This window comes from Amblyraja radiata, chromosome 20, assembly GCF_010909765.2.
Source record: "Amblyraja radiata isolate CabotCenter1 chromosome 20, sAmbRad1.1.pri, whole genome shotgun sequence".
Taxonomy (NCBI): Eukaryota; Metazoa; Chordata; class Chondrichthyes; order Rajiformes; family Rajidae; genus Amblyraja; species Amblyraja radiata.
The window spans coordinates 23,908,179-23,922,078 of record NC_045975.1 but is presented as its reverse complement, the minus strand read 5'-3'; the positions used below and the strand labels follow the sequence as shown (position 1 = coordinate 23,922,078).

Sequence of the window (13,900 nt, the reverse complement as noted above, 5' to 3'; positions counted from 1 at the left end):
GTCCGTTTATCAGTCTTATAGCCTGCGGGAAGAAGCTGAGGAGCATCCTGCTGGTTTTGCAGCTAATGCTCCTGTACCTCTTCCCAGATGGCAGGATGGAGAATATGTGATACGATGGGTGGTAGGGGTCTTTGATGATGGAGATGGCTCTGCTGATACATCTATTCCTGTATATGTCCAGCAGGAAAGGGAGTGGAGCACCAATAATCCTGCTGGCGGTCTTCACAATCCTGTCTAGTTGGTGCTGTTCGTACGCCTTGCAGCTCCCGAACCAGGAAGTGATGCCGTAGGTTAATGTGCTCTCGATTGTCCCCCTATAAAAAGTTCGTAGGTGTGTAGTGGGGAGACCTGCTTTCCGTAGTCTTCGGAGAGGGTGTAGTCGCTGCTGGGCTCTCTTGACCAGTGCTGTGGTGTTGGTCGTGGACGTCAGGTCATCTGACAGGTGGAGTTCTAGGACCTTCACGCTGCTGACCCTTTCCACATCAGCTCCATCAATGTGCAGAGGTGTATGGTGTTGTTTTCCCGCCCTCCTGAAGTCAACCACCATCTCCTTAGTTTTTCCCACGTTGAGAATGAGGTTGTGGGATTTGCACCATCCTGTGAGCAGCTCCACCTCCATCCTGTACGCCGACTCATCATTGTCACTGATGAGACCCACCACTGTTGTGTCATCAGCGAACTTGTTGATGAAGTTGTTGTTGAGTCTAGCAGTACAGTCGTGTGTAAGCAGACTAAACAGCAGGGGGCTTAGGACACAGCCTTGGGGCGAGCCAGTGCTCACGGCTATGGTTTTTGATGTCCTACTGCCCACCCTGACTGTCTGCTGCCGTTGCGATAGAAAGTTCAGGACCCAGTTACATGTGCCAGCATCAACCCCCAATAGCTCCAACTTCTCCACCAGCTGCTGCGGAATGATTGTGTTAAACGCAGAGCTGAAGTCTATGAAGAGGATCCTGGCATAAGTATTTTTCCGATCAAGGTGTGACAGTACGAGGTTCAGTGTTGTTGAGACTGCGTCCTCTGTGGATTGGTTGGCTCTGTAGGCGAACTGCAGTGGGTTTAGGTCGGCAGGTAGACTATTTTTGATATGCTGCATAACCAGTCGCTCAAAACACTTCATTACTATGGATGTTAGAGCCACTGGTCGAAAGTCATTATGGCAGGCTGGGTTTGGTTTCTTCGGGACAGGGACGATGGTGGCACTCTTAAGACAGTTGGGCACTACTGCCTGGCTGAGTGAGATGATAAAAATGTCTGTGAAGACATCTTTCAGTTGCTCGGCGCAGTCTCTTAAAACGCATCCAGGAATGTTGTCCGGCCCTGCAGCTTTGCGTGGATTGATGCTGGCAAAGGCCTTTTTAACTCCGGCTGCGGACAGCCTGAGCGACTGGTCACTGGGAGTTGGCAGTAGTGCACGTGTCTGGGTGCTGTTCCCATTTTGTCAAAACTTCCCCCCCCCCATTGACAAAATATACACTGCAAGGGACCGGAAGCGAGCGGGTAAGATCTCCGACCCCTCTCACCCTGGCCACAAACTCTTTGAAGCACTTCCCTCTGGAAGGTGACTCCGGACTGTCAAACATAAGAACATAAAACAGCTTTTTCCACAAGCAGCAGCTCTACTTAACAGCCAAAAGTCTGTAGCCTCCTTTTGCTCTGGTATTTTATTTCATTTGTTTCATTTCATTTCTTTTCATTCAAGAAACCCATCAGGAAAAGTGGTATTAGATAAAAGGAAAATGTTCATTATAATGGCGGAGAGAGTAAATCAGAGGATCAGGACAATTTCAGAATTCAAAATGGGAATTTCAATACTGTAATCCCAACCAAATTTATCTCCAAACTCACGGTCTCACCAACTTCTTCAGATGTATCTTAGAAAAACATTCTATTGGTTTACATCACAGCTTGGTTTGGGAACAGCTTTACCAAGACTACAAGAAATTGCAGAGAATTGTGGAGGTAGCTCCATCAATCCCACAGACCAGCCTCCCCGCCATTGACTCCATCTCTTCTTTACACTCCTTGAGAAAGTAGTCATATAATCAAGGACCTTTCTGACCTTTATGCCACAATCAGCGAGTATAGGTGACGAAACATCCTCCACAATAATTCTTCACACCCGTGCCCTGCAAGGATTCTTCCTTACCATGTTCCCTATATACTAACAACTGTGCACCAAATCCTGCTTTTATTCTTTAGAAACCAAGAGACTACTTCTAAATATAACCATTTCAAGTTCTGTTCAAATAATGTACAGTGATCTATAATGTGAATCTTAATAAGCAGAAAAAGTATGTGTTTAGAGTCTCGTCCTAAAAACTGCAGCCTGTTGTTGGCACTTGCTGATAGCTTGGATTTTGTGCTCCAGTGATGAAATAATTTGTAAACTTGTAAACCTTGGACTTGGAGAAAATGGCTAGTAATCAAATCAAACTGATTCTGCAATTTATATTACATTAAACTTGGACTGATATCAGTCTCATATTGAATCTTCCTTGTGTCAATGTAATTTGTGAACACTACTGCTGTTGAATGTAAACCAGTAAGTATTCAGTCCCCACCAGCCTTGTTTGAAGAAATCATCAGCAAAAGTAGGATGTTCTATACTGAATCTCGTCCAACTGAACAAGTTGTGACTATGCTACCAAAAGCATTCACGGTAGGAACTCTGTCAGAGGCAGCAGGTAGTAAGGCAGTAAGCTGCAAGAATACTCTAAGCAACCTTGTACACTAATGCATACTTACATATTCTTCATATTTACATGCTGTGTTCTGACGGGAAATATGGCCGGATTATTTTATTATTCAATATCTTAATTTTACAAAATAAATGTAATCTTACACGAGTAGTGATAGTAACATGTCTAAGAGTACAGAGGGGTGTGTAAAATGCATTACATTTGGTGTCTATGTAGAGACTGGGTATGGAATATTTTTGAAGAGGGAACCTGTTGTACGTGTGGCTAAAGCTTTTCACTGTATCTCGGTACATGTGAAAATAATAAAGCAATAACTATTCACGTTCCATCAACGTGAATAGAAGAGGTGGGATACCAATTCAAAGTTTAAAAAATTCTCTAGAAGTAGAAGGTGCTCAAAATAATGGACCGATTCACATACAATTTCCAAGACATTAAAATGAATGTATGAACACCAATGTGCACTATGTACATCAATGAATGTACACTATAGTTGATGCTGATTAACATATCAGATTTGCTTTCCTGTACCTATTAGCAATTATTTAATTGCGTTGAAAATACAATAAAATTTGATGTTGTATAAATTCAAGGCCTGACATATCACACCAGTGTAGACTCTTGGCGTTCTCACTCTCCCATATCAACCATACTTGAGAGATCACTAACCTTATTTTGTGCAGCCATTCATCATCATACTAAATTGTGTGGTACTTGGCCAATAGGCAGATGCATTTTCAACCCATTCATCCTTAGCTGAATTTAAACAAAGGTCTTAAACCTCTAATCATTATTTTGTTTTCACTGAATTGGTGTAGAAATGGTGATTTAATCTAATATTCTACTCAATTAACCATAGTCCTTTAAAATCAATTGTTTCATTGTCTATCCAGGTTCTAGCGAATTATAACAAAGGCAAGACAGCTTTACTTGGAGCAGCAAAGGTAATGGTCAGCCCAACAGAGGTGGATTTGAATCCTGATATGATTGTGCAGCAGCAGCCCCAACTATCAGAACATGGAGATCAAAGGAGGAACAGCAGTGTAAAGTAAGAGCATGCTTTGGTAAATGCAATGATAAAGCCACTTCACAAGCCTAAAACTGGATAGACTGTATGATAAATAACTATTCAAGTCTTTAGAGGTTAAACATTCTGAACTTCATTGACTAATCTTTGCCGCATAGAGGTTTAAAAAGCAGGTGCAAAAAGGTGAAAGGTACTTTTCTTGTTCAGTTGTTCATTCAAGAGCCCATTCAAAATGCATATTACTCCAAAAACAAGACGGGTGAGTAATATGGATAAAAGTGTTAGGACTTGAGTTACAGGAAGTCAGACTTGGTGAAACAGACTCCATCCTGTATCTGGAATGTATACAAAGCCATTTCAATGATAGTAATATTATTAGATCATATTTTTAATTACTTCTTTAAAAATGAGCATCTTCCTCAGAAAAAGGACCGAGTACACTTGTTCCTCGTGCATAAATCTCACATAAAAAGCAACATTTACTTATTTGTGCCAATTTCTGGCAGAAGTCTAGAGCACCAACAAGTTGGAGCAGGCTCGGTTCATCGTACTTGATGTCATTAATCTGTGCAGCCATGTTAATTATTTAACATCAGAAATCAGACCAAGATCACAAGCCATGACTTTCCGAATTAACTCAATAAAATGAGGAATACATCAATAATGAATTGTGCACTCCAGGATATCATAACGTTTAAAGTATCCTTTGGTAATGTTTTTATTAAGGTAAAAAAATCTTCAGCAGGTTCTGTAAAGATCAAGACTTCCATGAAGTGATACATGTAGGTCACAGGCCTCATGATTTGTACAAACGATGACTGGCTTCGGGCCAAGCACAGAGAGCGCATTTGAATCTGCTCGGTTGCCAAGAAAGACCTTTGCATTGTTAACCCCATCATCTTCTCTCAACCCTCTGGTAGCTTGCCCGTGATTGATTTTGTTAGCAACAATTCACAAATGTGCAGGCCAAGTTTATACACTTAATCAGCAAACCACAATAATGATTTCTGAAAACATAATTAATGTTGAATACCAATTTGGCAGCAGTCCAACCATTTATCACTCAAATGCTTCTGATCCATTTTCTCAACTTTCTATTCAGATTGATATAGAATTTGGAATAGAATCAATCTATACCAGAGATATTTCAGATTTTAAAATATTAGTTACCAGATGAGTTTGAAGATCTGGGTTTAAATAGTATAGAAGAGCCTAATTTCTGCATTTTAATGGAGGTTTATAAAATGTTGAGTGTGGTTGGAGAGGAAAGAGTGAATGTCATTGTTGCTAATATTTTAAATTTGATAAATCAGCCAAGACGACACATAGAAATTAAACAAAAGCACAAATACAATACAATACAATACAATTTATTTGTCATTTGAACCCCATTGTGGTTCAAACGAAATGTTGTTTCTGCAGTCATACGCACAAGAAAGAACCAAGACACAACACAATTTACACAAACATCCATCACAGCGCATCTCCTCCTCGCTGTGATGGAAGGCAAAGACTTATCTCTCCCCTGCACTCCCCATTCCCCTCCCGATGTCAGAGTCAAAGCCCCCGGCGGGCGATGGTAATTGTCCCGCGGCCATTTACGCCGCGCCGGGTGATGCAGGGCCGCGTTCCGGGTCTTGTTGTTGGAGCCCCCGGCGGGTGCTAGCAAAGTCCCGCAGCCATTCCAAGCCGCGCGGGGCGATGATGTAAGGCCCCGCTCCAGGTAATCTTCAACCCCACAACACGGGCGGGTGAAGTCGCCGTTGCGGAAGCCCCGAAAAGCGGTCTCCCAGCAGGGACCCGCGGGCTCCCGGTGTTCCTGTCTGCCAGACCTGCGGTTGGAGCCTCCGAATCCGCGGGGTCGGGTCGCAGCAGCGCGCCACCACCGCTCCTCCCGCTCCGAACTCGGCCAGCTCCGCGATGGTGAGTAGGTCCGCAGGCTCCGCGACTGGAGCCCTATGTCGTTCCTGCTGGAGGCCGCTCCACGGTGCTAGGCCCCAACGACAACGGAGACCCGACAGAAAAGGTCGGGTTCTCCATGCAGGGGATAGATTTTTAAAGTTTCCCCCACCCCCCGCCCCCCACACACATACCCACACACATACACAAAAAAAATAATAATAAAAACTACATTCAAACGAGACAAAAAATAATAAAAGGACAGACGGACTGCAGAGGCCGTTGCGACGCGAGTCGCGCCGCCCACCGATCATTCTTCAAGGTATATCCAAATAGATTAGGAGTGTGTATTTTGTTTTTATTTTTCAGAAACTAGTATGTTTGGACCAATTATCAGATTATTTGTTCAGTTCCAGTCCACCAAATACCTTCAAGAAAGCTAGAAAAAACATTGTGTTGGAGTAACTCAGCAGGTCATGCAGCATCACTGGAGAACATGGATAGGTGGCGTTTTGGGTTGGGACTCTTCTTCAGACTGTTGGGGGTGGAAGCTGGAAGAGAGGTCCGGATAGGAAAAAACCTGGCAAGTAGGTGGATACAAATCAGGGGTTTGATAGGCACGTGGAGAAAGGGCAGAGATGAAAAGACAAAGAGTGACCAATAAAGATAGAAGTGATGCTAGTTGTGAAGTCAGAGGGAGGAATATAGGCGAAAGGAGACAGTGGAAAAACAGTTGTTGTAAGTTAACCTGAGAGGAATATTAGATGCCATTTCTCCAGTTTGTACAGAATGGTGGATATTTCCATGAGATTAAATGTTCCTGTTTGTAAATAGGAGTTTGTTACTGTACTTCAAAGCAGGCACCATTTATTTGTAATTTGAGGAATTATTGATTAAAAAAGTTAAATACATAACTGCCATTATTTGATCTTACAACTCTTATTCCATTTTTAATCTTTACAAGATAGTTAATCCGATGTAGTCATATTTTCTTTGTGTCTATTAACTGTCTTTTCAAATGTTCAGGCATTTTCTTTTATTCATCCTCAGGAGTTCCTTCTCATTCTTCCTGCAGCATATGTAGAGGTTGTTTTCCTCTCACTGTTCGCATTTATGAACCAAGGTAATACTCAGTTTGAGCCTGTTGATTTCAGTAGCTTCCACCTTGGTGTGTTAACCATAAATACATCTACTTCTACTAAACTATCTTTGTGGTCCCAGTTCATCTTTACATCTCCCCCAAAATCAATTTCTCAACTTTTCCTTTTTCAATAGCCAAACTAAAATTTTACTTTTCAAATCCTCTTTCCCATTTAAATTTGTATGCAGATTTATCGCTCTATCTCATCTGAGCAAATCATACAATTTGTCTTGCAAATTCTTGTGCCCAACTTCTTGCACTGTATTGGAAATTGACAATGTTGGACTAAAAATTATTTCCCCCCCCCCCTCCCCCTCGGAATTTCCTGCTTAATTTCTCTCACTTTGCTATCTATTTCTGTTTTCAAAATCCACCTCAAGACCAACCGCGGGCCTCTTCCCCAAACTATTCCCAATTTTATATAATTTCTATCCATCCGATAAAGTTAGTAAGCAATGATTTTATATGAAGAATGCTATCTATATATTGACACAGTTATATTGGTATATTTAACAGTTACCTAACTACTGACAGCAGTTTAAAGATGTGTAGAGGAAAGATGCTTGTTTCAAATCTAAAAATAAAATATTTTTGATTCAGTGTAGCTTCTTCAGTATCACTGTCTCATTGCAATACCTTAGTACTGAATTAATGGTAATTAAGCTTTAGTATAATTCTTGAAGCATTGCATTTAGCTCGATTCAATTTTTTCTGACAGAGCTGTGAGACCAGAGAAGAAAGGAGTCACCAATGGCCATTGATTTGGAGTAATTTCTAAACAGGCTGTGTGTACCAGGGGCAAAGGAGAACCAGAAGCTTATGGAGCCAGGTCTCCATTACTGGATCTCACCAGTGGTGAGGAGTGTTTGCATTTTATTAAAATGCAGACCAAGGAGAATTATAACTAAAAGATGAAGGTGCCCAAGGCGAGTTCCATCCCAAAAGTGATCAGTGCTTATCTTTGCCCCTTACATTGGAGGATAACGATGGAAGCTGCAAATGAGGCAAGCACATTCTAGCAAAGCAAGTGAAGCCTTTTATTTTCAGTATCTATTTCAGCACCAACTCCCGCTTTACGAAAGTGGTTAGTAAGTGCTAAAGAAACATGCAAAAGGGACCAATAATGACTAGGAAAAACAGGATATAGGTTTGCAACAATTGACAGCTCTTTTATGAAAATAGATTTGACATATGTAATGACAATTTTACACTGCAAATACAGTGTGATTTGCATAACATGAAATAGAAACATGCATAGGACAATCAGCAAGTCATGCCTCTCCAGTTCTCTGGCTTACCACTATTTTTGGCTACATTATTAGCCTAATTGTATCTTAAACTTCTCTTGATTTTTGTGATGTAGATTTAACATAATGTTAACTGCTAGTGTAGGTGTTATTCCAACATTTATAGGGATGCGTAGTGGAGTATATGACAGCATCTCTGGGTAGGCGATGTGAAAGAGGTGATTGATTCAAAAATCAGATAGCATTGGGAAGAATCACCTTCCAGTGCTACTGAAAGATATTGGTCTCTCCTATCCAAAAAAAATTATAAAATGAGTGCAAATATTAATATGAAGGTAATTTATCAATGATTAAATGAAATTTGAAAAGCAAAATCATCGTTGTTATTTAAAACATGGAAAATCACTTTGCTACTTGCAATGTAAAAGGCAAGTAATTATGTTTATCCAAGAGTGATCACATGAAACAGTTAATTGGCACGTTAGCCTTCATCAATCAGGGAATGGAGTATACAAGGTACACAAAATTGCTGGGGAAACTCAGCGGGTGCAGCAGCATCTGTGGAGCGAAGGAAATAGGCGACGTTTCGGGCCGAAACCCTTCTTCAGACTGATGGGGGGTGGGGGGGGGGGGAGAAAGAAGGAAAAGGGGAGGAGCCTGAGGGCGGGCGGATGGGAGGGTGGGAGGAGACAGCTAGAGGGTTAAGGAAGGGGAGGAGACAGCAAGGGCTAGCAAAATTGGGAGAATTCAATGTTAATGCCATACGGACGCAAGGTCCCCAGACGGAATATGAGGTGCTGTTCCTCCAATTTCCGCTGTTGCTCACTCTGGCAATGGAGGAGACCCAGGACAGAGAGGTCGGATTGGGAATGGGAGGGGGAGTTGAAGTGCTGAGCCACCGGGAGTTCAGGTAGGTTATTGCGGACTGAGCGGAGGTGTTCGGCGAAACGATCGCCCAACCTACGCTTGGTCTCCCCGATGTAAATCAGCTGACATCTAGAGCAGCGGATGCAGTAGATGAGGTTGGAGGAGATACAGGTGAACCTTTGTCGCACCTGGAACAACTGCTTGGGTCCTTGAATGGAGTAGTGGGGGGAGGTGAAGGGACAGGTGTTGCATTTCTTGCGGTTGCAACGGAAAGTGCCCGTGGAGGGGGTGGTGCGGGAGGGAAGGGAAGAATTGACGAGGGAGTTGCGGAGGGAGCGGTCTTTGCGGAAGGCAGACATGGGGGGAGATGGGAAGATGTGGCGAGTGGTGGGGCCACGTTGGAGGTGGCGGAAATGGCGGAGGATTATGTGTTGTATTTGCCGGCTGGTGGGGTGAAAGGTGAGGACCAGAGGGACTCTGCCCTTGTTGCGAGTGCGGGGATGGGGAGAGAGAGCAGTGTTACGGGGTATGGAGGAGACCCTGGTGTGAGCCTCATCTATGGTGGCGGAGGGGAATCCCCGTTCCCTGAAGAACGAGGACATTTCCGATGCCCTGGTATGGAATGTCTCATCCTGGGAACAGATGCGGCGTAGGCGGAGGAATTGGGAGTAGGGGATGGAGTCTTTACAGGGGGCAGGGTGGGAAGACGTGTAGTCCAGATAGCCATGTGAGTCAGTGGGTTTGTAATGTATGTCGGTCAGGAGTCTGTCCCCTGCGATGGAGATGGTGAGGTCAAGGAATGGTAGGGAAGTGTCGGAAATCGTCCAGGTGTATTGGAGTGCCGGATGGAAGTTGGTGGTGAAGTGGATGAAGTCAGTCAGTTGTGTGTAGGTGCAGGAGGTGGCCCCAAAGCAGTCGTCCGGAGACAATGGAGTATACAAGTTGGGATGTTATGTAACAGTTACAAAAGATGTTACTGAGGCCACACTTGGAGTATTGTGTTCAGTTTTGCTCACCCTGCTCCAGGAAAGATGCAATTAAGCTGGAAAGAGAAGATTTACGAGGATGTTGCCAGGACTCAAAGGTAGGAGCTATAGGGAGGGTTTGGGCTGACTAGAATTTTATTCCTTGGAGCACCCAGAGGCTGAGGGTTGATTTTAGAGGTATATGAAATAAGGGGATTAGATAGGTTGATTGCAGAGAGTATTTTCCCCCGACGGTAGGGGTATCAAGATAGGTTGAATTGCACATGATCTAAAGGGAGAATTGCACACGAGAACAAAACATTACCCATGTTGGTCAAATGAGAGGGTGGTCTTTTACTTCAAAACTCTGAGATACTAACTCTTGGTTTTAAACATGCTTCTGGCTGATGAGTGTTTTTTATACCCAGCTCAATGGCTTGGTCTCCCTTTAGTCCACACCTTCATATTTCACGTGGTTTTTTTCACCCCATTAGCTTGAACATTGCATATCACTACCTTCAGTAGCCATTACTAGTTTTAATAAATGTTTCTAGCAACGAGACCATTGTCTTAGATTCATCAAATACTGTGCATTTCTGGCCATTAGTGGTCTGTGTATCAGCTGACGCCATAGAACGCCTCCCAGAACTGGAGGAAGGAATGGAATGCGCTAACCTTCTACAAGAAGGTGCGCAAGCATGGTCGAGGGCAACTCCTGCATGTGGGTCGGGGGCGCCCCATGCGTGGGTCGGGACGGAGGGGCCCGCAGGCGCAGTTGACGCTCCGGCTGTGGGCGATCCCGAGGTATGCCGAGGGGTGCGAGGGGACAAATGCAAAAGCTGCCGGATAGAAGAGACAGTTACATCTCCTCGACCAGCAAGGGGATCGTGTCCTGAGAAATATGGCCGCCAGCATGGCTGGGAGACGTCGGCAACAATGCAAACAAAGAAGAAAAAAGCTAAATAAAAATAAATAAATAAACTGATTGCGAAACCCGGCGTGGTGATACAGTGTAAACAAAGTGAAAAGAAACAAAACAAACTACAGTGAGCAATCAAGTGCAATGTGGTAGGGTAAGTTCAAATTGTCCAGTGTCCATGGTGCAGGATGGGAAGCTGTGCTGGAAAACTAGAGGTTGCAGTGAAACCTCTGTCCTGAATGTGGCGCTGTTGCTGGTGGTCACTCCGCAGGGGCGGCATCCGGCTGGAAGGTGGTGCTGTGGACGGCGGTCAGGGAAGGTTGAGCTTCTCTTCTGGCCGGCTGCGGCGGCCATTTTAACGGCCGGCTGAAGCGGCCTTCAAAGGCGATTCAAGATGCGAGCGGGGTGGCATTGACAGGCCTTGCCCCACCATTGCAGGTAGGGACTTGATCCACCACCGGTGTTGATGGAAACTGGCTTCGCTGCCGCGCCCTTGGCGGAGGCTGAAAACTACAGAGTAATCCGTCGCACGACCACCGACTCACGGCTGGCCGAGGCTCCACCCCGCTGCTGGGCCAGACGGGCAGCTGACGTTCAGCGATCTTCGGGGTCCCCGCCAGTGAGGAGCAGAAGGATGTCTTCGGGCAGCCGCCACAGGTAAGCCCGCCTTGGCCAGCGGCTGGCGGGGTAATGGGCAGGCCCGCTCATTCCCGGAGCCGTTGGGCATGCGTCAGTGATGCTGGGGGCGGGGGGCTGCTACACTCGCAGCTCCTGCAGCAGCTGGTCGGGCAGCCGCAGCCTCTCAGCTCCGGGCAGGTCATGCGGGAGAGCTTGGCGGCTGTCACACAAGGCCTGGACCACGCCCCTTGACCCGGGTGGCCTGCGGCATACCTTAGGGTAGGGCCGGGTTGGCGGCAGCGTCGTTCTGCAGGGCTGGGCAATCGGCTGCAGACATCAGGTCTCCCGAGGTTGCGTGTGTCGGGAGAAATCCAAAATTCCAATTTGGATAGTCGGGGTCACCAATGTAGCGGCACCAAACGTGGTGAACAGTTGCTTTATTCAGGTGTTACATGTAAGTTTGGTCCACTAACATAATTGTCATTGCTGCTGTAGCTGAGCGAGGTTGTCGTCTCGAGCTCAGCTACCTGTTGACTGGGCTGATCTCAAGGTGAGATATGCTTATGTCGCAGGACACTCCCCTTAGCCCGACGTCACGTGACATCCTTCGTAGCTACTGCCGAGGGTTCGACCATAAGTAAACTTTTACTCTTCTAACAGCTATGGGGATTGGGTATTGGTATGTAAATATTGTTTGGACATTTATACACAGCAGAACATTTCCAATGTCAAATGTTGCAAGTACTGGACGTCATGGTGGTTTTTTTGCAACATAGATAATATTCAGATTTTTATTCAGGTTGGAATCTTAGCCAAAATAAGGCCAAATCCATTTAGAATCAAGCAAATGAGAGGCTGGGCAGAAACATTCACCTGTGCCTCAATCTTAACCTACAATTGCACCAACAAGAGAGAGAAAACAGGCTATTGTACAAGATCTGGACATTTTTCAAAAGCACCAGTTAGAGTGTACTTGTATAGAGGTAAAAGAATGAAAGGAAAGTTTGAAAGAATTATAGTGTCAGTTCCCATTTTAATATACACGTGTGACCTCCTGAATCCATTTAAAATATTCAAATATAATACAAGAGTTAATTTTCTACAGAAAAGCACTTAAAATGGATCATTAATTAAATTTTGAGCAATTCTCTGATTGAGCCTTTGCAATTGGACAGTCCAAGAGTGATGAGTCCAATTTCCCTCCAGGGATGAATAAAGTTTTATCGTATCGTATGGACTTGCCGAACCTGACTGGAGCTTTCCAAATGTAAAAAGAATCCTGTCATTTTTTTATTTTTTTATTTTTTTTTAAAGGGTACTTCTTGCCTTTTATCTTTGTTAGCAGCAAAAATTATTTGTTCTTTCTATATAAATTATTTAAAAGGCTAAATTGTTTTAGATAATTTGCCTGCAAAACATTTTTAACCGGTCAGGTTTAATTCTACAGCTGATCTAAAGACATTTGTGTGTTCCTTAAATTATGACAAATATGTTTTTCCTAATGGAGTTTCTTTCCTCATGCCATACTGTTACTAAGGTTGATATCTACTGAGCCATGTTGACAAAAAAAATGTAGATTAACAGAGTATCTCTGCAATGAATCAATAAAAAAGTGAAAATTATATTTGGTGCTTTAGAATTAAGAATTGTGCAGCTAGCTATTGGCTCTACTGTTAATAACATGCACCTTCTACTGCAGTGTTAAATTGGCATATCGTTGGGCTCTATTGTGTTGCTTCCACTATCAAGTAATCTGTTGGTTTGTCATTGTCAAGGTTGATTTGGAGAAGAATATCCACTGAAGAAAACTAGAAAAGGGTGGTCAGACTCATGCAGCCACAACTCAGCAATTTTCCAGCATGTTTAGGTTGTTAAATGAGACATACAAAGCCTGGAGCTACAGATGCGAAAGGCTTATTCAGCTTGAAGCAAGGATTCCCTTGGAGAGGTTTTGCAATTCAGCAAGATTTCATACTTTAAGTACAAAGATTACAAGAAGCCATTAAATAATTACAAATGGTTATAATTACTCACCCAACTTCAATATTTTGTGCAGAGCAGACAGGCAACTTTGTAGAATTATAGATTTCCAATGGGAGCACATCTCAAATGAAAACATTTCAATGGTTCAGGAACAATTGCTTTCCTACCATCAGTCTGAAGAAGGGTCTCAACCCGAAACATTGCCTATTTCCTTCGGCCCATAGATGCTGCCTCACCCACTGAGTTTCTGCAGCATTTATGTAGGTATGTTGCAAAGCCTACCTGAAGATCGCTGAAAATCTGTCCCAGCCCGTGTGCGCGATTTTGGCGCTGTTTAGAGGGGGGCGGGTTTAAAACGCGGTTTTCCCTAGGCTGTTCAAATCGAGGTTTTTCAGCCTAGTTAATTATTAACGAAAAATCGCTGGAAGATTCCGTAGCTGGAGCTATTTTTAGTTTTAAGGGTTTTCTTTACTTGTTATAGTAGGTTAAAAATTAACCTCTAAACCCGAGACCGCCGACAACGGGTCGGATC

The 13,900-nt window shown here is 43.9% G+C and overlaps 1 protein-coding gene across 5 annotated transcripts in view; it reads left to right on the top strand.

Annotated features, from left to right (window-relative positions):
• dagla (diacylglycerol lipase alpha) overlaps positions 1-13,900 on the top strand; it is a 174,109-nt gene that overhangs the window by 155,100 nt on the left and 5,109 nt on the right. For all 5 annotated transcript variants that reach the window (XM_033039052.1, XM_033039049.1, XM_033039051.1 and 2 more), the window contains one exon: positions 3,596-3,750. In XM_033039052.1, coding sequence (XP_032894943.1) covers positions 3,596-3,750 — 155 coding nt within the window. The remainder of the gene's footprint in view (positions 1-3,595; positions 3,751-13,900) is intronic.